The sequence below is a fragment of the Microtus pennsylvanicus genome, chromosome 1 (assembly GCF_037038515.1).
Source record: "Microtus pennsylvanicus isolate mMicPen1 chromosome 1, mMicPen1.hap1, whole genome shotgun sequence".
NCBI classification, from domain to species: domain Eukaryota; kingdom Metazoa; phylum Chordata; class Mammalia; order Rodentia; family Cricetidae; genus Microtus; species Microtus pennsylvanicus.
In genome coordinates, this window is record NC_134579.1 from 58382066 (window position 1) to 58405498 (window position 23433).

Sequence of the window (23433 nt, forward strand, 5' to 3'; positions counted from 1 at the left end):
AATTGAATATAGGACCTCTGGTAGAACAGTCAGTGCTCTTAACTCTGAGCCAACTCTGTAGCCCGAGCTCAGAAATTTAAGACAGATAATTTAAAGTATCCTGTATGATCTGGTATGTCAAAACTGATGCAATCAACTTTAAAGTTGACAGGAAATAATAATAAAATTTCCAAACCTGAACGATAAATTTCCAGTTTTTTAAGGGTCTATAGAATGCAGCTTAAAAAAAAGATATTTATTTATGTATATGGGTGTTTTGTCTGCATGTACATTTGCACACCAGAAGAGGGTATTGGATCCTATAGATTCTAGGAGTTAAACTCAGGACCATTGAAAAAAGAGCCAGTATCCTTAACCACTGAAGCATCTCTCTAGCCCTGGAACGCTCTTAAAATAAAAAAAAAGCTGGGGTCAGGGGAATGTAAATGTAACTCAGTTGGTAGAGTGCTTGTCTACCATGCTGGGGGTTCCATCCCCATTACCACATTAATGAAAAAAAAAATCAGGTGCTGGAGACCCTAACCCTAACCCAGAAGCACAGAAATTAGTAATACTGACTGTTCTTCCAGGTCATGAATTCAATCCCCAGCAACATGGTGGCTCACAACCATCTAAAATGAGATTTGATACCCAATTCCAGGTGATGTGACCCCTTCTTCTAGCCTCTAGAGGGACCAGTATTAATGTAGTGCACAGACATGCATGTAGACAAAAGACCCATACACATAAAAATAAAATTGGAAAATAAAATGCTTGTCACTTAAGAAAGTTCAGGGCTGGATAGATGGCTCAGAGGTTAAGAGCACTGGCTCCTCTTCCAAAGGTCCTGAGTTCAATTCCCAGCAACCACATGGTGGCTCACAACCATCTGTAACGAGATCTGGAGCCCTCTTCTGGTTTGCAGGCATACTTGCAAGGGAACACTGTATACATAATAAAGAAAAAAAGAAAGTTAGTTCAAGGTCACCCATCCTCAAGACCAGCCTAATATACATGAGATCCCATCTCAGATTGCAAAAAATTTTCAAGAATGAAAACTTGAATTTGGATCCTCAGCACCAGGTAAAGGACCAGATGTAGCACACAAACCTGTAAACCCAGAGCTGGGGTAGTGTGATTCTGTCCCACTGTTGGGATAAATCTTGAGCTCCTGATTCAGAGAGACTCTGTTTTCAAATAATAATATTGAGGGGTGGGGGGGGCAGTTAAGAACATGTTCTTGCAGAGGGCACAAGTGCAGTTCCTAGCATCCATGAGAGGCATCTCACAACTACCTGTGACTCTAGCAACAGGGAATGCAAAGCCTCAGGCCACCACCACCTGCACTGAAGTGCACATATCCACAAACACACACACACATACACAATTAGAAATAATAAAAATAAGTTTTAAACAAGACTGAGATTGATCGAGAAAGATGCCTGGTTCCTTTGGCACCCACACTCACATGCACACATGTGCATGCACACCCATAAGCACAAGTATATATACCACACCCACACAATATTTTTAAAAGGGCTTAAAATGTCAAAAGCAACAGTGAAAGGAAGCAGTGGAGATTCTGCTTCTACTTTGAGTGAAAATTTTTTTAAGGTTTACTTATTTATTATGATTTTGCAGTGTTCTGTCTGCCTGTATGCCTGCAGGGCAGAAAAGGGCACCAGGTCCCATTAGAGATAGGTGTGAGACATCATGTGGTTGCTGGGAATTGAACTAAGGACCTCAGCCAGTGCTCTTAACCATTGAGCCAATTCTCCAGTCCCCCAAATAATGTTCAATCTTGAATCTCATACCCGGCAAGATTATTGGTCAATAAGAAGGTGAAATAAAAAAGTACCATGTATGTGCCAGGAAGTTATCAAGAGGATATATTTCAAAGAAAATAAATAAACAAAACAGGGGGAAAAGATGATTCAATAAAGAAGAGCAAAGAAAAATTTAAGGAAGACATAACGAGACATCCCAAGATAAGAATGTAAATGAACATAGATGAAGACTACCAATCTAGACTGTATTAAAAAGAACTGGTGCTGGAGAGATGGCTCAGCAATTAAGAGTACTGACTGCTCTTCCAGGGACCCAGGTTCAATTCCCAGCGCCCACATGGCAGCTAACAACTGTTTGTAACTCCAAGATCTGACACCCTCACACAGACGTACATGCAGGCAAACACCAGTGTATAGAAAAAGAAAAATAAACTTAAAAAAAAAAGAACAAAGGGGATAGAATTTTTTGGCAAACATATCTAGTCCCAACACTTGGAAATGAGAGGCAGAAGAATCTTCAGTTCCAGGCCAGCCTGGTTGAATAGTGATACCATCTCAAAAAGCCAAAAACAAAGAAAATAAAGAGGGTAATGACTTCAGGAAAGAGCTCAAAATGAGGCCACTCTACTCCAAAAGAATGTATTCATTTCTACATAAACATCAACTGGTTGACAGGAAATTATATCATAATAGTCAATATGGTTCAACTATACTTACTATATTAACAGATGCTAAAGTAAGTAAGTATATTGAGAAAAGGGAGGGGTAGTGTAAATTTAGGTGGAGCTGATAATGTAAATACCAAGGAATATTTTACTCTGAGGAAAACTATAGTAAAAATGGGCACACCTTTAATTCCAGCACTTAGAGAGGCAGAGCAAATTCGAGGCCAGCCTGATGTACAGAGTGATTTCAGGGACAGTCAAAACTATGCACAGAAACCTTGTCTCAAAAAGCAAACAAAGAGAGAAGGAAGGAAGCTAGGTGTAGTGATACACATTCTTGATCCCAACACTCTGGGTGGCAAAGACAGGTGGATCGATATTAGTTTAAGGTCTGTGAATTTGTGATTAGCCTGGTCTAAATTCCAGACAGCTAGAACTATACAGTGAGACCAATAGAAACAAATTTAAACCACAGAATTAAAAAAAATGGAGGAGTGAAGAGGCAATAAACTAAGGTATTTATCAATCTAAAGTGAGGTATCATCTAAAGTATAGAGACTGGGACAGAGGTGGCAGTTCTTTTCCACTATCCTATTTTAAAACTGAGGAATTTTAATGATCACAAAACAAAAAACTTAAGAGACTCTTAACTGTGGATAAATTCAGCCTCTAGTTTGTTCTAATGTAAATAAAGACTGAACTGCTGATAAAGCCAAGGTTTAAAGTCTGGTATAAATATATTACAAACAATCTTATGTCTTCAATCTTGGCCCCACCACTGTAAAGCGGGGCGCGTTACCTAATCAGGCAGTAAGGCAACCTCCTCTTCAAGTGATTTTTGCAAGGATAATTATTGAAAGACATCTGATGTAGACAGGGTTGACCCATAATGAATTTTACTACTTTCTGTGAGTCTTTCTATTTCTCAGTTAGAAGCCGTCATTCTGACCCCAAGCTGGCTTGTTGGTTACAAAGCGTAAGAGAATGGACACATGGACAACTCAGCACGTATCCTTGTTCGTGCTGGAAAATCATTCGTGATGAGCATGCAGACTTATCTTTGTATATGAAGGGCAGCATTATTCTTGTTATATGAAGAGGATTATCTCCATTATCCACATTCTGGATTACTGCCAGCTCTCAAGAATTATCCCAATTAGTCTACAGTATTGGGACAATATCATTTTTTTTTCTCATTTAGGTCTACTTTGCAGTGTTGCTAAGGTCTTAAAACAAACAAACAAAAACCCAGAAACTACAATTCATCAGGTCTCATTCCCACATTTTCAATGACCTACTTCACAATCCTTCCAACAAAAGTCCCATCTGTACACCACGGGAAGAGAGAAATCAGCTCAATTCAGCTAAATGAATTGTCATAGCCAACATTTAGATTATTAGTTACACCTAAATTCACAATCCCAGCAAAGTACAAAGATAAGAAAACAAGAGTAATAAGGGATTATCCTTTATCAGCAAGTCAGTCATTTAGCCAATCAAAAGTCTTGTCTTTGGTTTTGGTAGCTCAAAGCATCTGCAAATCCAGTTTCAGAGGCTCTAACGCCCTCTTCTGGCCTCTGCAAGCACCAAGCACCATCACGATGCACTTATATACAAGCAAATAGACACTCATACGCAGAAAACCTAAAATATTTTTAAGAAACAAGTTATTCTGGCCGGGCAGTGATGGTGCACGCCTCTAATCCCAGCACTCGGGCGGCAGAGGCAGGCGGATCTCTGAAGAGTTAAGACAAACCTGGTCTACAAGTGCTGGTTCCAGGACAGGCTCCAAAGCCACAGAGAAACACTGTCTCTAAAAACCAAACACAAAACAACAACAACAACAAAAAAAAACCGCAAACAAACAAACAAAAGAAACAAGTTATTCTGAAAACTAATACTGTGCTCTTCCGTGCTTTCATTCATACTAGGAAAAGTTAGCATCTACTTCAAAGTTACTGTAAATCCACTTTACTTTCTCTCAGGCCTTCCTCTTAAAATTAGGTACCACATAAAACAGTAACCTACCAAGAATAAATTATTTCAGCAAAACTGTAAAGTTAAACCATTCTCAATTTTCTTTCAAATTTTGGACTTTAAAATGGGAGGGTGGAAGTCAGGTATGACAGCACAAGTCTTTACTTCCAGAATTTCAGGAGTCAGAGGCAGGTGGATCTCTGAGTTCAAGGACAGCCTGGTCTATATATGAGTTCTAGGGGCAGCCAGGAGTACGTAATGAGACCCTGTCTCAAAATATATATAAGTAAATCAGGCATGTTGTTTTACCTGTAACCCCAGCACTTGAAAGGCTGAGGCAGAACTGTTCTGAATTCAAGACAATCATGGGCTATGTTATCAAGGAACGAAAAGCAAAGAAAGTGACAGTGAGGTGGGGTTTGAAGGAACTGTGTTAAGAGAAAAAAAGGATAGGTGTTAGTGTTTAATACAATATTTCGAAAGCATTTCTCGGTTGTCGATTCTGATAGTTTACCAAACCTAAGTTTAAGCCTTAAAACCAATTATTTGAAACTTCTCAATTGCAAAGCGGGTCGGAAGCAACTGCATTCAACCCTCTCATTCTTTCTGGCCGACATCCCTGACTCCAGCCACCCTCCGGTTTGCTGCTCCCACTGCGAGCCTCAGCTAACGCCTGGCGGTTTCCCTCGCTTCCACCGCTCACACAGCCGACCAAGTTGTCATTGCTATAATTACCACACCCCCGTCAGCAGCTCCAGGCCCGCGTAGTTATGACATCTGTAAACTGCAGCCTCCCGTCTCCACCCCCACCTCCCTCCAAACACCGACCCGGGCGGTAACCTGCCAACTCCCGGACCGGCCCCGCACGCCCGGGACCTCGGCCACCGCACTCCGCGCCGCTCGCCCCCACCCTCCGGCTAGCGCGGTGCGCAGACTCCGCGCCGCCGCCCGGCGCCCCGCAGTCCCCGCCGCCGCTGCCACCGCCGCCCCGCCCCGACCGGCGTTCTCCACAGCGAGCACCAGCGTTCCCCACCCCCACCCCGTTTCGCCTTCGTCGCCGCCGCGCTGCCGTTAGGATCGCCGAGCCCGTGACGCACGGGAGCGACGCTAAGGTCCGGTCCCTGACGCGTCAGCGCCAGCTCTAGCCGCCGCCCGCGTCCGCCTTCGCCCCGGGGCCTCCCTCGGGTCCGCGGAGGGAACCTAGTGCCGCCCGCCGAGGGGGAGGGGCCGCGGGGAACCCCCTCACTCACCGGCTCCTCCAGGCGACCGGTCCCGGTGCCACTGCGAGGGTGAGACGCGCGCTCTTCGCCCGCCCGCTGCGCCTCTTCCCGCACAACCTTGACCAGGCGGCGCGCACCACGGCGGCGCTCAGCAGGCCTCGCTCTCCGCTACCGCGCACCGAGCCGCGAGACCCAGTGCAGCCGGCGTGCGCAGTGCGCCTGCGTGCGGGGGCCGGTCTGCGCGCCTGCGTGCGCCTTTCCGCCGCCCGCCGCAGGGGCTGCCGGGAAGCGGAGGCTCCGAACGTTCTTCCCAGAGTGGACGCGCTAGGTTTGGACGCCCGGGGCGGGGGGGTGGGGGGGGGGGAAGCAGCGGCCTGGGCTCTGAGTGGGTCTCTAAGGACGAGGTTTGCTGTCAGTAAAAGTAAAGACAGGTAGAAGTTGCGTCCTAACTAAGCTCTTCTAGAACGGACGGCTCCCCTCTCACATCTCCATAGCTAACCTCTCACATGGTAGGTACCGCACCCGGAGCTTGCTTATTGGATGAGCGATGGCATGGTTGGAGGCTGAGGGAGTATTGCAAAATACGTCAGTGTCTCACGTTCAAAGAATTCGCAGCTCGTCTGCCGGAACCTTCTGGGTATTCTCTTCGGCTCTCTCCCTTTTGCCTTGTAATTTATTAGTATCCTAAAACATTAAGAAATTAATTTTTGAGCCTGGCTTGATAACGCACGCCTGTGTCCCCAGAACTAGAAAGGTTAAGGCAGGAGAATGGCGAATTTTAGGCCAGAATGGCTATGTAGGAAGACCTTGTCTCAATAATAATCAATTTTAGTTAAAAAAAAAAACATTTGCTTTGACATGAGCAATTTGCTCTCAAACACACCGTTTAGAAAAAATGATTATTTTTCTTTTGGGGAAGTTGAGGTCACGGGAAAATCTCACACACAAGACGTGGCTTAACGAGTCAGTTTAAAAGGAATGTTGAGGAGCAACAGACAGTGTCGATACATTTATAAACGTAAGAAAGAGAGAACCCTCCGCAGTGCAATGTTCATTTGGCTTGGCTCCAGTACTGGTTTTAATAAACTTAACACAAACTAGAGTCACCTGGCAAGAGGGCCCCTGAGTTGAAGAATGGCTCCTGTCAGATTGGCCTGTGGACATGTCTGTGAGGCATTTTCCTGACTCATGATGGGCCCAGCCCCCGGTGGACAGTGCCACCCCTGAGCTGTAGAAGATAGCAAGTTGAGAATGAGTCACTGTAACCACGTTCCTCATGGTCTGTTCAGCTACAGCCTCCAGGTTCCTGCTTTGAATTCCTGCCCTGGCTTCCTTCAGAGATGTTCTGTAAGCTGGAATGCCTGCCTCCAAGTTGCCTCGTTTAATGCTATTCAAGCAATAGAGCAAAGTAGAACAACTTCCTCCCTCCTATGGTCCTTCTTTCCCTTTCTTCTGACTCCTGCATCAGTATCCCCTTCTCCACTAACAGTGCGTTTATTACAATTAGAACTAAGTTTGAGTAAGGCAGTTGGGGAAAAAGAAAATTTCTATGAGAGAGTCTTACGGCCAGTGTTCTGGCTAGTTTTATGTGAATTTGACACAAGCTAGGGTCATCTGAAAGGAGGAACCTCAGCTGAGAAAATTGAGCCTCCCTAAGATCCAACTGTAGGGTATTTTCTTAATTAGTGATTGATGGGGGAGGGCCTGGCCCATTGTGGGTGGTGCCATCTCAGGGCAGATGGTCCCAGGTTCTATAAGAAAGCAGGTTGAAGACGGGTGTGTGTTGCACACCTTTTCCCCAGCACTCTGGAGGCAGAAGCAGGTGGATCTCTAGGATCTTCGTGAGTTTGAGGCCAGAGCTACACAGAGAAACCCTATCGCAAAAACAAAGAAAGAAAGAAAGAAAGAAAGAAAGAAAGAAAGAAAGGAAGGAAGGAAGGAAGAAAGTAAAAAAAGAAAGCAGGTTGAACAAGCCAGTAAATAGCACTTTTCCATGGCCTCTGCATCAGCTCCTGCCCCTAGTGTTGTAATAAAAAAAAAAAAAAGCACGGGTGAGAAAGAAGCAAGTTCATATGGAAGGATTTTATTAGGGGAAAGGGAATGTAAAAAGAGGGAAGGGGAGTGGGGAGCCCAGCCAGCCTCTGGGGACAGAAGCAGAAGAGAGAGGCAGAGTGAGTGGAGCGGGAGGGAGAAAGAGGTGAAAGGTGGGCAGTGCCCTTTTAAAAGGGAACTTAGTGAATGTGCACAGGAGGTGCTCTTAGTGGCTACAACCTGTCAAAACTCCCAAGGCAGGCCAGTACAGACAGAGATGCCTGATTACTAACACCTAGGTTCATGCCCTGTTGGGGGTTTCTGTCTTGGTTTCCTTCAGTGATGCACTTAGACGTGGAAGTATAAGCCAAATAAACCCTTTCCTCCCCAATTTGCCCTTTGGTCATGCCATTCCACTGTAGCTATAGAAACCCTAATTAAGACCGGCAGGTATTCCTGACTGTAGCTGAGGTGATGTCTGATCATTACCAGGAGCTAAGACTCATTATTCAAAGTAGTCTTCATGGAGGCTGGTTTATTCCCTAATCCACCCTCAGTCCTAGGTAGATCCTTAAGAGTCCCAACCAAGAGTCACAGGTATCCACTAGGGTCTCTTCTCTTCGGCAGGGCCTTCTCAACCCCATTAGATAACCAAAGCTCTGCTTAGTGTCTTAGTTGTTGCTTGAACTCACAAAGATCTACCTGCCTCTGCCTCCTGGGTGCTGGAATTAAAGGCATGTACTACCACGCTCAGCCCATGAATAATCTTGTATATATACTATGTACAAGTAAACTGCCTGATGTGGGAGAGTCTTCTGTTTTGTGTTGATTTCATTGGTTAATAAAGAAACTGCCTTGGCCCTTTAATAGGACAGAAAATTAGGTAGGTGGAGTAGACAGACAGAATGCTGGGAGAAAGATGCCGAGTCAGGCAGTCACCATGATTCTCCCACCCGACACAGACGCAGGTTAAGATCTTCTGGTAAGCCACCAACCTGTGGTGCTACACACATTATTAGAGATGGGTTAATCAAGATGTGAGAATTAGCCAGTAAGAGGCTAGAGCTAATGGGCCAAGCAGTGTTTAAAAGAATACAATTTGTGTGTTGTTATTTCGGGTAAAGCTAGCCGTGCAGGAGCTGGGTGGCAGGAAGCGGCCTGCAGCTCCTTGCTACAACTGCCTTCTTAATTTAAAATGTATGTTTAAGAGTATTTTGCCTGTGTGTATGTATGTACGCCATATTGTGCATCTTCTGTGTAGAAGATGGGTACCAGATCCCCGGAACTGCAATTACTGACAGTTATTACTGCCATGTGGGAGTTCACATGTGCTGGGTACTAAGCCCAGGTTCTCTGCAAGAGCAGCAAGTGCCTTTAACCACTGAGCCATCTCTCTAGCCCCAGGACACTACATCTGTAATATCATTAGATGTGGTAGGCAGAACTCTAAAATAATCTCCGTGATCTCTGATTCTTGGTGTTGCTCTGTATAGGACCCCTTACTAATTCCTAGACAACAGATAGATCTGGGATTATAGAAGGCTTACTGTGATAACAGTTCATTTTGTAATACTTTGTGTATTATGGAACTAAAAATTCATGCTAGCCTTAAAGAAGCAATTTGTTGTCACTTGCCTATAGAAGGCCACCTGGTTGGGCCTGGAGAGATAGCTCAATGGTTATGAACACTAGCTATTCTTCTAGAGGACCCAGATTCAATTCCCAGCAGAGACATGGCAACTCACAAACAACTGTCTGTAACTGCAGTCCCAAGGGATACAGCACCCTTACACAGATATTTACAGGCAAAACACCAATGCATATAATATCAAAAATAAATGTTTTTTTTTTAAAGGACACCTGGTTGGGTCTATGGATGGCCTGTAGGGCCTGAATAGCCTTTAGCTAGCAGCGAGAATCACAGGAAATGAACTGTGCTAACAGCCTGAGTGATCTCGAAAGCAGACCCTTCCGGACTTGAGCCTTCATACGTGAGGAACATGTATTTTATTGTCTCTTTGATAGGCCCTGAACAGAGGATCCGGGTAAGCTGTGAACATTCTCTGGCCAAAGGAAACTAAGATAATAAATGGGTTTTAAACCACTAAGTTTGTGGTAACTCATTACATATCATTTGCAAACTAAACTAATACACTGGGCATTGCTTGGTTATTTCTCCAAGTTAATACTCTACAGTTTATAAGATTCCATTTCTATGCATATTTGCTAATATTTGAAACATAAGTTTATAAACACTTATCTTTCAGCTATTTTCATCTATTTGTAAACTATTTTCATTTTATATATTTGTTACTTTTTACTTTGTTTCATGGAAGTTTAAACCCAACTGACCAGATATCTGTGATACATTTTTTTGTTTGTTTGTTTTGTTTTTTTGAGACAGGGTTTTTCTGTGTAGCCCTGCCTGTCCTAAAACTTGCTCTGTAGAACAGACTGGCCTTGAACTCACACAGATCTGCCTGCCTCAGCCTCCTGAGTGCTGGGATTAAAGGTATGTGCTACCACCGCCTAGATACAATTTTACTTATTTATTTATTTTTGGATTTTCGAGACAGGTTTTCTCTGTTTGCCCTGACTGTTCTGAAACTAGCTTTGTAGACAGACTGGCCTCAACCTCACTGAGTTCCACCTGCTTCTGCCTCCCAAGTGCTGGGATTATAGGTGTGTGCCACCACCTCCCAGCTGGACGCAATTTTAAAACAAACGAATAAAAAAAAAAAACCTGAAGGTCGAGAGTGAGAAGATACCTCAGTCAGTAAAATACTGGCCACTGGGGTCTGAGGACTTCAGTTCAATCTCCAGCATCCAAGCAGAAGGTCAGGTAGGTTGCTACAGGCTTTGAATCCCAGTTCTAGGGCAAAGACAGGTGGATCCCTAGGATTTGCTGATCACCCAGTTTGGCCTAGTGACCTAATCAGCATGCCCCAGAACTCACTGAGAAACTTTATCTCAAAAAAGGGAAGGAGCGAAGGAGAGAGGGAGGAGGGAAAACAAAGCCAAGGTGTACAGCACTGCTGAGGAACCACCATCTGAGGTTGCCCACATATGTGCACATATGTGGGATTGGAGGCACACTCCTTTAATTCCAGCACTTTGGAAGGCAGAGGCCAGAAGATCTCTGGCCCACATAGTGAGACCCTAACTCAAAACAAAACCTCTGCAAGTTGAACCTGAAAACAAAACGGCCAAGCTAACAAGTATAGAAATAAAAACAAATGTAGATTTAGTACTCAAACATGTAAATATAAAAATAGATATATACTTGGAATTATACAGTATAGCATATTTCTGTTCTGTTAAATATAAAAGCAAAATGGCAACAGGACTGGTTAAAAATGTCAGCTAGTAATAAGTAGAGGAAGGACAAATTAAATAACATGTATGTGGCAATATTTTATAATGCTTATATCCCTTTGCTTTAGGGATCTATTTTAATTTTTCATTACATGTCTAAGTTTTGCAGACTATATTATTCTGTATCTTTCTTTCACACCTGATCTTATGTAATGGTGCTGGGGAATCAAGCCTGGGACTTCATGCTAGGCAATACATTACCAACTAAACTCTAGCTCCAGCCTCTTCTGTAAATTAAAGCCTATAAACAAAGGAATAATAGAAGCATGATAAAAGAACTAATTAGATAGCTGTTATCTGTATTCAATAAAAATAATGGCTGGCAGTGGGGGCCCACATCTTTAATCCCAGCACTTAGGAGGCAGAGGCAGGCTAATCTCAGTGAGTTCAAGGCCTGCTTGGTCTACACAGAGAAACCTCTCAACAAAACAAGTATTAAAATAATGTGTTTCTGTTGAATATTTTTTTAAAGATTTATTTATTTATGTATACAGTATTCTGTCTGCATGTATGCCTGCAGGCCAGAAGAGGGCACCAGATCTCATTACAGATGTTTGTGAGCCACCATGTGGTTGTTGGGAATTAAACTCAGGACCTCTGGAAGAGCAGAACTATCTCTCCAGCCCAAGGGTTGAGTATTTTTTATTCTGTTGACTTTTCCATTAATACTTCATAAACTGCCTTCAGGGGACATCTTTTTACATCAAAAGTCAAACATGAAATTAGTCTATTACAAATAGCATCTTAAAGTTAAGTCTGGGCCTAGTAGAGGTGGATTCAATCTTTATAAGAGCTATATTCTTTGCCTAAAACACACTTCCCGCTATGCCTTCCTCCCAGTCCTTGACTCATTTGCCCTGTTTTCACTTAAATTTTTTCAAAGACTGTTATCCTCCTTTAGTTACGCCTAATTATATTTGTTCATGTGTCCATCTCTGCCTTTATGATTATTCAGGGTAAAGGGTTTGGGGGGTAGTTGTCTTGCGTGGCATGCACAAAGTGACTGAAGCAGTTGTAGTGATCAGTAAATACTTGGTGAATTAAGCCACATGGTGGATGAACAGCATTGATTTTTGTTTGGGTTGGTTTTGGGGGGATTTTTTTTTTTTTGAGCGGGGAAGAGTGGGTGTTTTGTTTTTCTAGACGCAGTTTCTCTGGCAAACCAGGCTGGCCTGGAACTCAGAGACCTACCCTGCCCCTGCCTCCCGTATGCTGAGACTAAAGGTGTGCACAGCCACACCCAGCACTGAGTAGCATTGTTTGATATCACTGAATCCAAACTGAGGAGCAGTCTTTTGATGCCCTTCCAGTTTGCATTATTTCATTGCACACATAACTACTCAGAACCAGTTACTCAGACAAAGGTGATTTATTTGAATTTCCAAAGTTCTTTATAAAATCATATAGAAAATCTAAAATCATTCCATTGTCCTATTTTATACTATCATCATTTTAATTGGCTTGAGTTACTTACTAGGAAAAAACATCTTTTGTTATATGTAAAATATTCTTGCTGTTACCTATAGGAAAGGAAATGAAGGATGTCAAGGAGAAGAGACAGTCAAGAGCAAGTTTTAGTTGACATCTGTCCATCCCAAGCCCAGAGGTGAAGAAGGCAGTAAGTTGCTAGTATGTGGTAGATGCCTTGAGTAACCCAGTCATTCTGAACAGATAATCTGTTATATTCAAGCCACTCTTCAAGTCACCGACGGTCATTGTTTCAATTCACCCAAAATGACGTAGAGATTAAACAGGGCTGCCATTTGAGACCTCCCTCCATGAGTGCGGAGAGGAGACCATCTCTAGTTCTGATGAGTCATCCTGTCCCCACATCTGATGCTGTGACAATGTCCTATCCTGTGTACAAATCCACAAATACTGGGGCATCGCCTGCGTGCCACTAAAAACGACAATGGTTTCAGGGTTGGGAACATTGTCAACCACGCTGTCATGAACATCTAAGGCCCCAGGACTCAGTGGCGGTGGGGTTATACTTAAATTATTACCCTGACAAAAAGAGCCTGTGAGCACTTCTGCCTCAAACACATATATTAATTTATCAGTGCTAGAGGTTTTCCTGACTTTGTCTGCTAGTTTTTTAAGGCTTTTGGTGAAATATATGCCGGTTCCATAAACTGGGTCTGAAAGAGAAAAAAAAAATGTTATAATAGATTATGTCTATTTGGGTGCTAATATGTATTTTGTCTCTAGACCTTCACATAATTACCTCCAACACTATCACTGATACCATCAACAATAGTTTGACATTAGAATATATCAGTAGAATTTACACCGAAGTCACCAGCTTTCAAAGCAATTTCACATCAATTAGATTAAATTAATCTGTAATTTGGATAATATTATCATTTACAGTATGAAAATGTAAGATTCAGACAAATTCTGACTCAAGTCATTATTAACCAGGCAGTTAGCAGCAGTAAGGAAGTCTGTTCTTAAAACACTGGCTGGCTACAGAAGCCACAAGTAAGTATTAAAGCAAAGACTCTACAGGAAGACCTTGTCTCAAAACAGCAAAACAACAGAAATGAAAACGAGCAAACCCAAACCCTCCAAAACTGTTCAGTCGCCCTTCACTGTAGAGGAACTAGACGCAGCTTAATGGCATCACAAAGCCGTGGGTCAGTTCTCAGCACTGAAAATAAATAACCTCATGTAGAGGTGAACACTCGAAAACTTTGAAGCTGTGTTGCCGTTCCTTCCTTCTTTATCCCTTCTATACTGAAGCAAATGCTGACATAGGCTCTAGAGCAGCACTGGAAAGTAAAATGCAATCCAAGCCATATAAGCCACTTTAAGTTTTCTAGGAGCCACGTTTTAAAAAGAGGAAAGAAAAGAGAAAAAGAATGAAATCAAATTATCAAATTAGAGTCAAAGTGTCATTTCAGTGTCTAGTTAATAGTATAATTCACTGGGGGCGGGGCAGGGGTTGGAGAGAAGGCACAGCAGTTATGAGCACTGGTTTTTCAGAGGACCTAAGTTCAGATTTGTGGTGGCTTAAATAGGTATGGCCCACATAGACTCATGTGTTTGAATGTTGAATGTGCTGGGAATCAAAGAGGGAATGGCACTATTAGGAGATATAACTTTGTTGGAGTATGTGTGGCCATGTTGGAGGAAGTGTCACTGTGGGGGCAGGCTTTGAGGTCACATATGCTCAAACTACACCCTATACACTCCTGCTGCCTGTGGATCAAGATATAAAATTCTCAGCTCTTTCTCCAGCACCATATCTGCCTGCATACTACCATGCTTCTTGCCATGATGATATAATGGACCAAACCTCTAAAACTGGAAGCCATCCCTAATTAAATGTTTTCCTTTATAAGAGTTGCTGTGGTCATAGAATCTCTTTACCCTATAAAAACCCTAAGACAAGTTCCCAGAGCACATATGGTGGCTCACAACCATTGGATATCTCCAGTTCCAGGGAATCCAGCCTCTCTTCTGACCTCAAGAGATACCAAACAAACACATGGCGTGGTGCATATACATCCATGCAGGCAAAACACTACTACACATAAATCTTTTTAAAAGTTGTATACTTTTAAAAATTCACTAGGGAGATATTTACATTTATTATTGGTTTTAAAATCCAGTATCTATTTTATTTATCTTTATAGAACATTTCAATTCAGATTAGCCACATCTCATGTTCAACAGTCATGTGTGGCTAGAGGCTGCCACACTGATAAATGGCATTTCTGTTTTCAAAACATCACAAAGCAATCTCCTTGCATTGTAAACATAGAAGATACAGTGCAAAATAATAATAGTCTGAGATTAAAAATAAATATTTCTTTGAAAGAGTTTCTTTTTGAATATTGCCTCAAGGACAAAAGAGAAAAAGCTTAGAACAAAGCCTCTTAATATACAAGTACACCTATAAAACAATCATATGTCTATAGTTTTTTAATTCACAAGAAAATCATAAAATTCTAGCTACCATAGTTTAGTTTTCTGAGGTTTATTTTCAACTATAGGCTAAGAACCTGAAAGACTGAGAACGCTTTTTTTCTGTTTTGATTTTAAACTATAAACTGCAGGAAAATAAAGCATGATGCTCTTAGAGCAGTTTTCCTCAGTTTGAAGTCCTTCTTCCAGCTGGTACAACCAAATTAATAAGAAGGGCATATAACTAGTTCTGACCCAGAAACTATAACCTTCCTACTCCCCAGCCCTTTTTATTTGCTGATGAAAATCCTAAGCCTGTCTGTCCTGATATTGGAACATCTCACTCTCTCTGAAGCATACCTCTCCCCACTGTGTCCCATGAAGCCACAGACTCCCACTGCTGAACCTGCCTGCTGTCTTTCTTGACTTGCAGCTCAGCAAGTATAGCCTTCCTTCTGTTTCCACTTCCCTCCACCAGGCCAATAGACTTCCAGCTTGTTGGCCTATCCTATTATTTTCTCTCACTCCAATAAAGTAGTCTTTGCGTTCCCTGCTGAATCCGTTCTGAAAACTGTTTTAGTGACGTAACCAAGGACCTGCAAAAGGGATCCTCTGAAGACAGGAGCTTGACCTCAAATTAGTTCTCTTATTTGCTGACTTTTTTTATTGTGTGTGTATGTGAATGCTTGTGTGTATATTTGTACACCATGTGCATGCAGTGCCCACAGAGACCAGAAGAGGGCACTGGATTCACCTGGGACTGGAGTTATGATTGTGCATCACCATGTAGGTGCTGGGAATAAAACCCTGGCCCTGTGGAAGAATAAGTGCCATCTCCAGTCTCTAAAAATTTTGATCTATTCATTTTTATTTTATGTGTGAGTGGTTTTACCTACATGAATGTGTATGCACCATGTATGTTTGGTGCCCAAGTAGTTCAAAAGAGAGCATCAGATCCCCCGGAACTAGAGTTACAGATGGTTGTGAACACATGTGGGTCCTGGGAATCAAACCTGGGTCCTCTTCTAGAGGAACAAGTGCTCTTAACCACCCATCTTGCTGAATATTTAAAGGCATCATATTGCTGGAAATTATAATCTGGCTAAGAATGTGAGCATGTTCCAGCCTGTAAGGCAATGCAAGGTCAGTCACCTGGTTAGGTGACTGGTTAGGCAGCAGACCTAGAAATGAAAAAAAGGCTGTAAGGGAGAATTTTCCCTGACTGAGCAATGCTCCCTATTCCTGTCGAGCAGCACAAGTAAGTAACTGTTGTGTGTTTTTCCTCTCCTCTTTCAAAATGGGAGCCATTACTACACTTTTCCCAATCCTTTACATAGCATTAGCTAATGACAGAGAGGGCACTTCACCTGCAAGACTATACCTGATTCATTCACAGGAGATAGAGGAAGAAAGGGCTAGGCATGGTGGTACTTGCCTTTAATCCTGGTTTACCAGGGAGGGAAGGCAGCAGCAGGCAGAACTCTGAATTACAGGTCAGCCAGGACTACATAGACTCTGTCTTACAAACAAAACAATACAAAAACAACAAACTAGGGGTGAGTGCAAAACAAGTTTCTTAAATGTAAGTAAATATGCTTTGAACTAAGGAACGGGGTTGGTTCTGATAATTGTGTTGAGATGAAAAGGGCAAAGCAGTGACACTCCACGGTGCTCTCTGCAGGCAGAACACAGACAAGAATGAGATTAAACCTGGACCACAGATCCTGCTGTTCACACTTGCATCAAGTATCACCCACCAACAAAGGATAAAATAGCAACCATTTCCAAAAGACTTCACCTCTAAAGGCCAGTGGCAAAGAATCCCTCCCCACAGCCATACTCTGATGTCTGAGGATGAGCCCCGACGATGAGGCCAATACCTACCACAAGGTGTTGTGTACAGTCTGTGAAAGCCGACTCTGGATACCACATTGCAAAACTGATAGGGGACCTGCTGGAACAACCTTTGGCTCCCAGATCCCCTCGGTGTTCTCCCTTCCATCATTTTCTTCTTCTCTTGGAAGGCATTCTTGAGCACACTGTTTTGTATCTGTGCCACCTATAAGAAAAGAAGAACTGAGTTGGTCTGAAAACAGCTACTTTAAATCGTCTGCTGTACTACTTGGAAACTACATGTGTGATGTGCATGGAATACATGCATCTTGCTTTTCAACTCTCTCCTAATTTGGCTTCTCTCCAAAATCTACCCCCTTTGCAGTAAGTGCATTTAATAAAGTTAGTTGTATGCCTACAATCCCTGAAAAGGAGTCAGGAGGATCAGAAAGGGATTAAGGACAGTCTCAACTACACAGCAAGTATGAAGCTAGCCTGAGCTATATGAGACTCCGTCTCAAAAAAAAAAAAAGTAACAAAAATCACAGGCTTCGGAAATGTTTCAGTTCGTTGGTAAAGTGCTTGGTTTGAAAGCATGAGGACCTGAGTTCTATCCCCAGAATCTACATTTTAAAAAGCCAAGCATTGTGTCATGAGCTTGTGATCCCAGCACTGGGGAGGGAGCAGGTCCCTGGGGCTCACTAGCTAGCCAACCTAGCCTACTTAGTTCCAAGTAAAAGTGAGAGATCCGCCTTAGTCACTGTTCTAGTGCTGTGAAGAGACACCATGACCAAGGCCAACTGATAAAAGAAAGCACTTAACTGGGGGCTCGCTTACAGTTTTAGAGGATTAGTCCATGATCATCATAGCAAGAAGCAGACAGGCGAGAGCAGTAGCTGAGAGCTCTACACCCCAATTCATACACAGAGGGCAGAGAGAATGAGACACTCAGCCTGGCATGGACTTTTGAAACCTCAAAGTTCACCTCCAGTGATACACCTCCTCCAGTAAGCTCACACCCACTAACACTTCCTTCTGGTTAGTTCCACTAACCAGAGACCAATTATTCAAACACGTGGGCCTATGAGGGCCATTCTCACTTGAACCACCACAGGCCTTGTCTCAAAAGACAAGGTGAGCTGTGGAAGATGTCCTAAGGAAGGACAATAGCCAAGGTTCTCTGGCCTCCACATGTTAGAAACATCAGATTGTCAGAGTTCAGGTAGTTTAGGCACTGACATGCCCCCACCCCCTTTCCTTCATTTCCTTTTCATGGTTTCTTTTACAGCTAGACAACTGAGAGAGATTGTGGATGAGCCCCCAGTCAATGGGGAAGGACACGGTCGCCCCTGTGGTAGATGTAAACCTAGAATCCCACCAGTCTTCCTGCTCTTCCACTTTCTAAGTAGCACACCCTGCTAATTAGAAGTCAAGTTTGCCTTGTTGAGATACTTTCACTGGAGAAGCCTCTTTATTTCAACAGCATACACATACCAGGCAGGTATAGCCTGCTACACACAACAAATCCACTGTGTAATAAGTATGTGCCAGTCACTAGTGCTGAAATGACCAACAATGCTGACATAGTACATGTCCCATTGAAGCTAATGGTTTGTGAGATAACAGTAGGTAAACAATTGTAGCACAGTGGACTAAGCACTAATGTGCTTTCCACTGTTGTGGTCACTGACAGACCACCTGCTCATGAATCTTGATTCTCTGGCTCTGTAGATCTTGACATCATTTCTACCTCCTGATTGCAGCCACACCCTCAGGCCTGAATTCTCACCCGGTCTTACTCAGGTCCCAGGTGACTGAGCAGCTACCTGCCTGAGAGTCACAGGTGAAGTTTTATTTTGGCTATACAACCAATCAATAGCGAAGTGAACCAGAGCCTCCCTTGATTACGTATACCTTCACAACCCACAGGCCACACTTCTCAAACTGTCTCTTTCGGTCCTCAAGTTCCTGAGATAAAGGTACTAGGTAACGAAGATATGTGTGGAAATCCTCCATTTCATCCAGTATTTCTTGCTGATTGGTCCACTGTCCTAAAAATGAGTAAGACAAAACCTTGAGGAGATTCAATTAAACAATTTCTTGCTGGGCAGTGGTAGCACATGCCCTTGGGAGGCAGAGGCAGACGGATCTCTGAGTTCAAGGCCAGCCTGATCTACAGAGCGAGTTCTGGGACAGCCAGGGCTATACAAAGAAAAAACTGTCTTGTGAAAAGGAAATCTAAAAATGTGGAAGGTTGGCCCATTGAAAGCATATGCTCCTGCTGTTTAGAGCACACAGGAAGAGCTGTACCAGGTACCCAGGAGCTGTTTCTGCTTCAAACAGAAACACTTGCTCTTCACTGGGCCCTGGCACATATCTAAAAGGCGGAAGCCTGCCACCTCTGCCTGCGCGTCTCTTTTACTTCAGGCCTAAGTGCATAGGTGTATCTGTTAATAAGGAGTGTCAGTCTATTTAACCCATTTTGAGATGGAAAGCACTTTAACCTTTAGTTACCTTGGAGTCCAGGGACCACAAGGCCTTCCAGGACAGGCCACTTCCATGGTTAGAACAGTTGTCTATGATGGAGACAGATCTTATGGAGTCCAGGTTAGTCCCCCACCATAGATGACCGTGATTAAAAATTATCAATTTATGAGACCATCTTGCAGGACCCTGAGCGGAGGTAATGATGGATGGGAAAAGCCTTGACAAGGACTGCTTGGTTTCTCTGCCTACCCTCAAAGTGTTTTTTTAAAGATTTATTTTCATTTTATGTGCATGGGTGTTTGCCTGCATGCATTATTTGTGCAACGTGTGTATGCAGTGCATGCAGAGACGAGAAGAGAGCATCAGATACTCTAGAACTGGAGTTAATAAATTGTTAGTGACCATGTAAATGTTTGTAAACCAAACCCAGGTTCTCTGAAACTCGAAATCAAGTGCTCTTAATTGCTGAGCCATGTCACCAGTCCCCAATTCATCCTTTAATTAAACCTAAAATTAACATAAATAATTAGAAGAGGAAATGGGAGGTGCTGGGACCCTTTATTGCTTCCTCTTCCCAATGTGAACTGATGAAATCTTTCTCTGTCATTACTCCTATCCCTGATTTTCATACTGGGAAGGACAGCTGAGCTGAGCCTCCGGGGGCTGCAGAAGCTGACCTTCTGCCCTAAAGCTGTTCTAAACTATGATACACTAAGTTATGGGGTGAAATGGATGCATGATGAATTTGTCCTTGGTGAGTTGGGTCCTGAGACTTCAAAAATGGGAAGGGAAGCATTAATTATACTTTTCCACTTAATTTGTTTTAAAAACCACATTTATTTGTTTGTGTGGATGTGGGTATGTGCTGGTCCCCATGGATATAGAAGAGAAGGCAGCTTATGGAAGCTGGTTCTTTTGCACCAAATGAGTCCTAGGGATTGAACTCAGGTTAGACGGCAAATGCCTTTACCTACTGAGCCATCTTGCTGGCCATCAAAGTGGCATTTTAAATGAGACAATAGCTTGGTTGGCTGTAGGACTCACAAAGGGTCTCTGTTGGCCCAAGTGCCCACAGTTACTCTAATGAGTTTAATCACACTAACTGAGAGGTAGTGGGGTATATATCTCACCATACCAGTGAGTCCTTTTGTTGGTGACAGAGTTCAAAATAGCAATTTTAGAGAATGAAATGCTGTCAGCAATATATAAATGTAATGAAACCCAAGGTAATAAGATAGAACATATCTACATTTAATGCTCCATCTGCACAATTGAGCATGTTGGGTTTTGTGGTGTTTTGGTTTTTGGTTTTTTCACCCCATGGCTCTAGCAGGTCTTACTTTAGGCTTTCTGTGTAATTACCTCTTAAGACAATCCATGTCATCGCAAGTAAATCCAATGGAATGTGCTTCTATTTATCAATCAACAACTCTGACAGTAGAGAGACAAAACACAACTTATCAAAGCATTAGGACCTGAGCTGAACATGGTGGCTCACATCTGTAATCCCAGCACTTGGGAGGCTGAGTCAGGAGGACTGTCCTGATTTCAAAACCCACCTGGGATACATAGTGAGTTTCTGGACGGCCTGAGTTACAGTAGTACACCTTATCTCAAAACTAAAGCAAAAGAAGGTTAGGAGAGGGGCAGAGACCTGTAATCTCAGCTCTCAGGAACCAGAAGCAAGAGAACACAGAGTTCAAGGCCATCCTTAGGTACGCAAGTTTAGGGCCAGCTTGGGCTACTTGAGACCTTTTCTTTAAAAAACAAACAAACAAAAACTGAATAGAGCTGATGGAAATATGAACTTGGAGCAGCTGTGGCTGCCCGTACAAGGCCTACATACAACCAAGCCAGTCAAATCTGTGCGTGTGCAGGGGAGGGCTGCAGGAACTGCCACTTCTCACTAAGGAACTATGGGTATTCGGGCTGCAGTCTGATAGGTTGCTCGCACTCCATTCCATTGGACAGCACTACATTCATGTGTCTATGAAGGCTCCAATTGGACTCCATTGGTTTAAAATTGGACATAGAGTTAGAAGAAAAATATGGGGGAGGCCAAAGAGGAGCTGGAGCAGAGAATGGGCTGAATATGATCAAAATACATAACTATATACATGTATGAAAATCTCAAAGAATAAACAAAAATATTTACATCCCCAATCACAAGAAGTAAATGATCTAACACTGAACCTGAATGGCTTTTCTTTTTCCTCTCTCAGGCTGTTACTCCACAAATACGAGTACACTCATGACCAGAAGCAACTGTTAGGAGGGCTGATGCTTTTGTTTCAAGACACGGTCTTATGTAAACCAGGTTGGTCTCCAATTCACTCTGTAACTGAGGGTACCTGATCCTCAGAGACTACCTGATCCTCCTGTTTCTGTCTCCCATGTGCTGGGATTACACCTGGCTTTGGGGGATCAGGGTTCACTGGTTTTCTCCATCTCTTCTCTCTGCGGAAATCTTTGCCCTGACTTAGCAAAAACACTGCCAGCACCAACATCCTTCATCCCTTAGTCAGAAGGACACTTTCTTGAATTTAAGAAACTCCTTTTCCTCTTTTATTTATTTATGTTGATATAGTCACAGTACATAGCACTGACTGGCCTGGAACTCGCACAGATACACCTCGAAGGTGCTGGGCTGAAAGTTGGGCGCCACAATGCCTAGCAAGAGCTTTGACCTTGATATGCAATTACTCACCTAACAAGCCCCGAAGACTTTTCTGCTTTTTTCTTGCCACTTCTTCCTGAACTTCACACAGCATGCCTTCAATATGCATGACGGCTTCAATTAGGTCAGCCTGGGCACCCCTAATCTCCAGAGTGGCCTTTTGTGGACTGACAGTCTCTGAGATGGAGACTCCTGAGGTTGTCTGGAGCTGAGACAGCCTGTCATGCTCTTTTTTCCCAAGGTAGAGAATGTGGTTGTTCTCAATGATGTGGCAGTCCTCGGAAGTCAGCAACCTTTCAATCCATTCTTTGGCCTCACACATCTCTTCCACTTTTACACCCATCAGACTGATGGCAGGGGATCCAGCTTCAAGTCCATGTCTCTGCTCCCCTCTGATCCGCTGTGGGACTGAAGCGACTATCAAAAACATTTATAGAAGGCTGGTGGGTTTTTAAATAGTACAGAACATCACAGCCACTGTTGGCCCCAAGGCTGTCACCGCCACTGTCACCAACAGCAGCTAAGACCTATCTGTAAAAGCTATAAAGGAAGTCTACATGAACAGCAGCTCATGGCCGTCCTCCTTATAAACACACCAGCTAGCTTAGAAGACAACGGATTTATTGTATCTACCCTCTGCTGTGTGTGATTTTTCAATTCATAAGTAAGTTAACCTATTCTGACCTGCCAAGTGGCATATCTTTAGCCTCTTGCTCCTACCAGACTTAAAATCAAACACCAAAAGCTACAGAATTCAAGGAATAAAATATAATTTTTAAAAACAAAAACTGTCCATGCAGTGGTGGTGCACACCTTTAATCCCAGCACTCAGGAGGCAGAGGCAGTCAAATCTCCAAGTTTGAAGGCAGCAAGGTCTACAAAGTGAGTTCTAGGATATCCAGAGCCACCAGAGAAACCCCGCCTTGAGGGGAAAAAAAGAAAGAAAAGCTGAGGTTGAGACTGGTAACATGTACTTGTAATACCCACACTTGAGAGGTGAGGCCAAGAGGATCATGAATATATGAAGGTTTTGAGGTCAACCTGGGCAATGTGAGAGCCTGTCTCAAAAATAAAATAGACGGTGGTTCTGGGAAGAGTCAGGAGAGGATTAGGGCAAATGCACTGTATGTAATTCTCAAAGAACTAATTATCACCTTAACTTTTAAAAAAGGTAGCAAGGGGCTGGAGAGTGGCTCAGCAGTTAAGAGCACTGGCTGCTCTTCCAGAGGACCCAGATTCAAGTCTTAGCACCATCTCAGCAGCTCACAAGTTACTGTCTGTAACTTTGGTTTCCTCACACAGACACACATGCAGGCAAAACACTGATGCACATTTTTTAAAAAGTAGCAGTTAGGCAAAATATTCCACAGGAAAGCAAGCATGGCTAATACCTATGAGAAAAGATGCTTATCTTGACTGCAATTAGAGAAATGCACCATCACCCACAAGTTGGGCAAAAATTTGGCAGTTTAACAATATCAAGTGAGAAA

At 43.1% G+C, this 23433-nt stretch overlaps 2 protein-coding genes and 2 long non-coding RNA genes across 5 annotated transcripts in view; 2 read left to right on the forward strand and 2 right to left on the reverse strand.

Annotated features, from left to right (window-relative positions):
- Nucleotides 1-5872, reverse strand: part of Kpna1 (karyopherin subunit alpha 1) — a 72683-nt gene extending 66811 nt beyond the window's left edge. Inside the window, exon 1 of the mRNA XM_075965097.1 lies at nt 5659-5872. The gene's annotated coding sequence lies outside the window, so the exon portion shown is untranslated. The remainder of the gene's footprint in view (nt 1-5658) is intronic.
- The window catches only part of LOC142845786 (uncharacterized), a 98303-nt gene that overhangs the window by 30362 nt on the left and 44508 nt on the right, over nt 1-23433 (forward strand). The gene's annotated exons all lie outside the window — the stretch shown is intronic.
- LOC142845777 (uncharacterized) overlaps nt 5829-23433 on the forward strand; it is a 31259-nt gene continuing 13654 nt past the window's right edge. Inside the window, exon 1 of the long non-coding RNA XR_012909987.1 lies at nt 5829-6137. This is a non-coding gene — a long non-coding RNA (uncharacterized LOC142845777). The remainder of the gene's footprint in view (nt 6138-23433) is intronic.
- Nucleotides 12393-23433, reverse strand: part of Parp9 (poly(ADP-ribose) polymerase family member 9) — a 36128-nt gene continuing 25087 nt past the window's right edge. For both annotated transcript variants that reach the window (XM_075965065.1, XM_075965055.1), the window contains exons 9-12: nt 21974-22360; nt 18694-18830; nt 16831-17005; nt 12393-13175 (exon numbers count right to left, since the gene is read on the reverse strand). In XM_075965065.1, coding sequence (XP_075821180.1) covers nt 12781-13175; nt 16831-17005; nt 18694-18830; nt 21974-22360 — 1094 coding nt within the window. In that variant the 3' untranslated portion in view covers nt 12393-12780. The remainder of the gene's footprint in view (nt 13176-16830; nt 17006-18693; nt 18831-21973; nt 22361-23433) is intronic.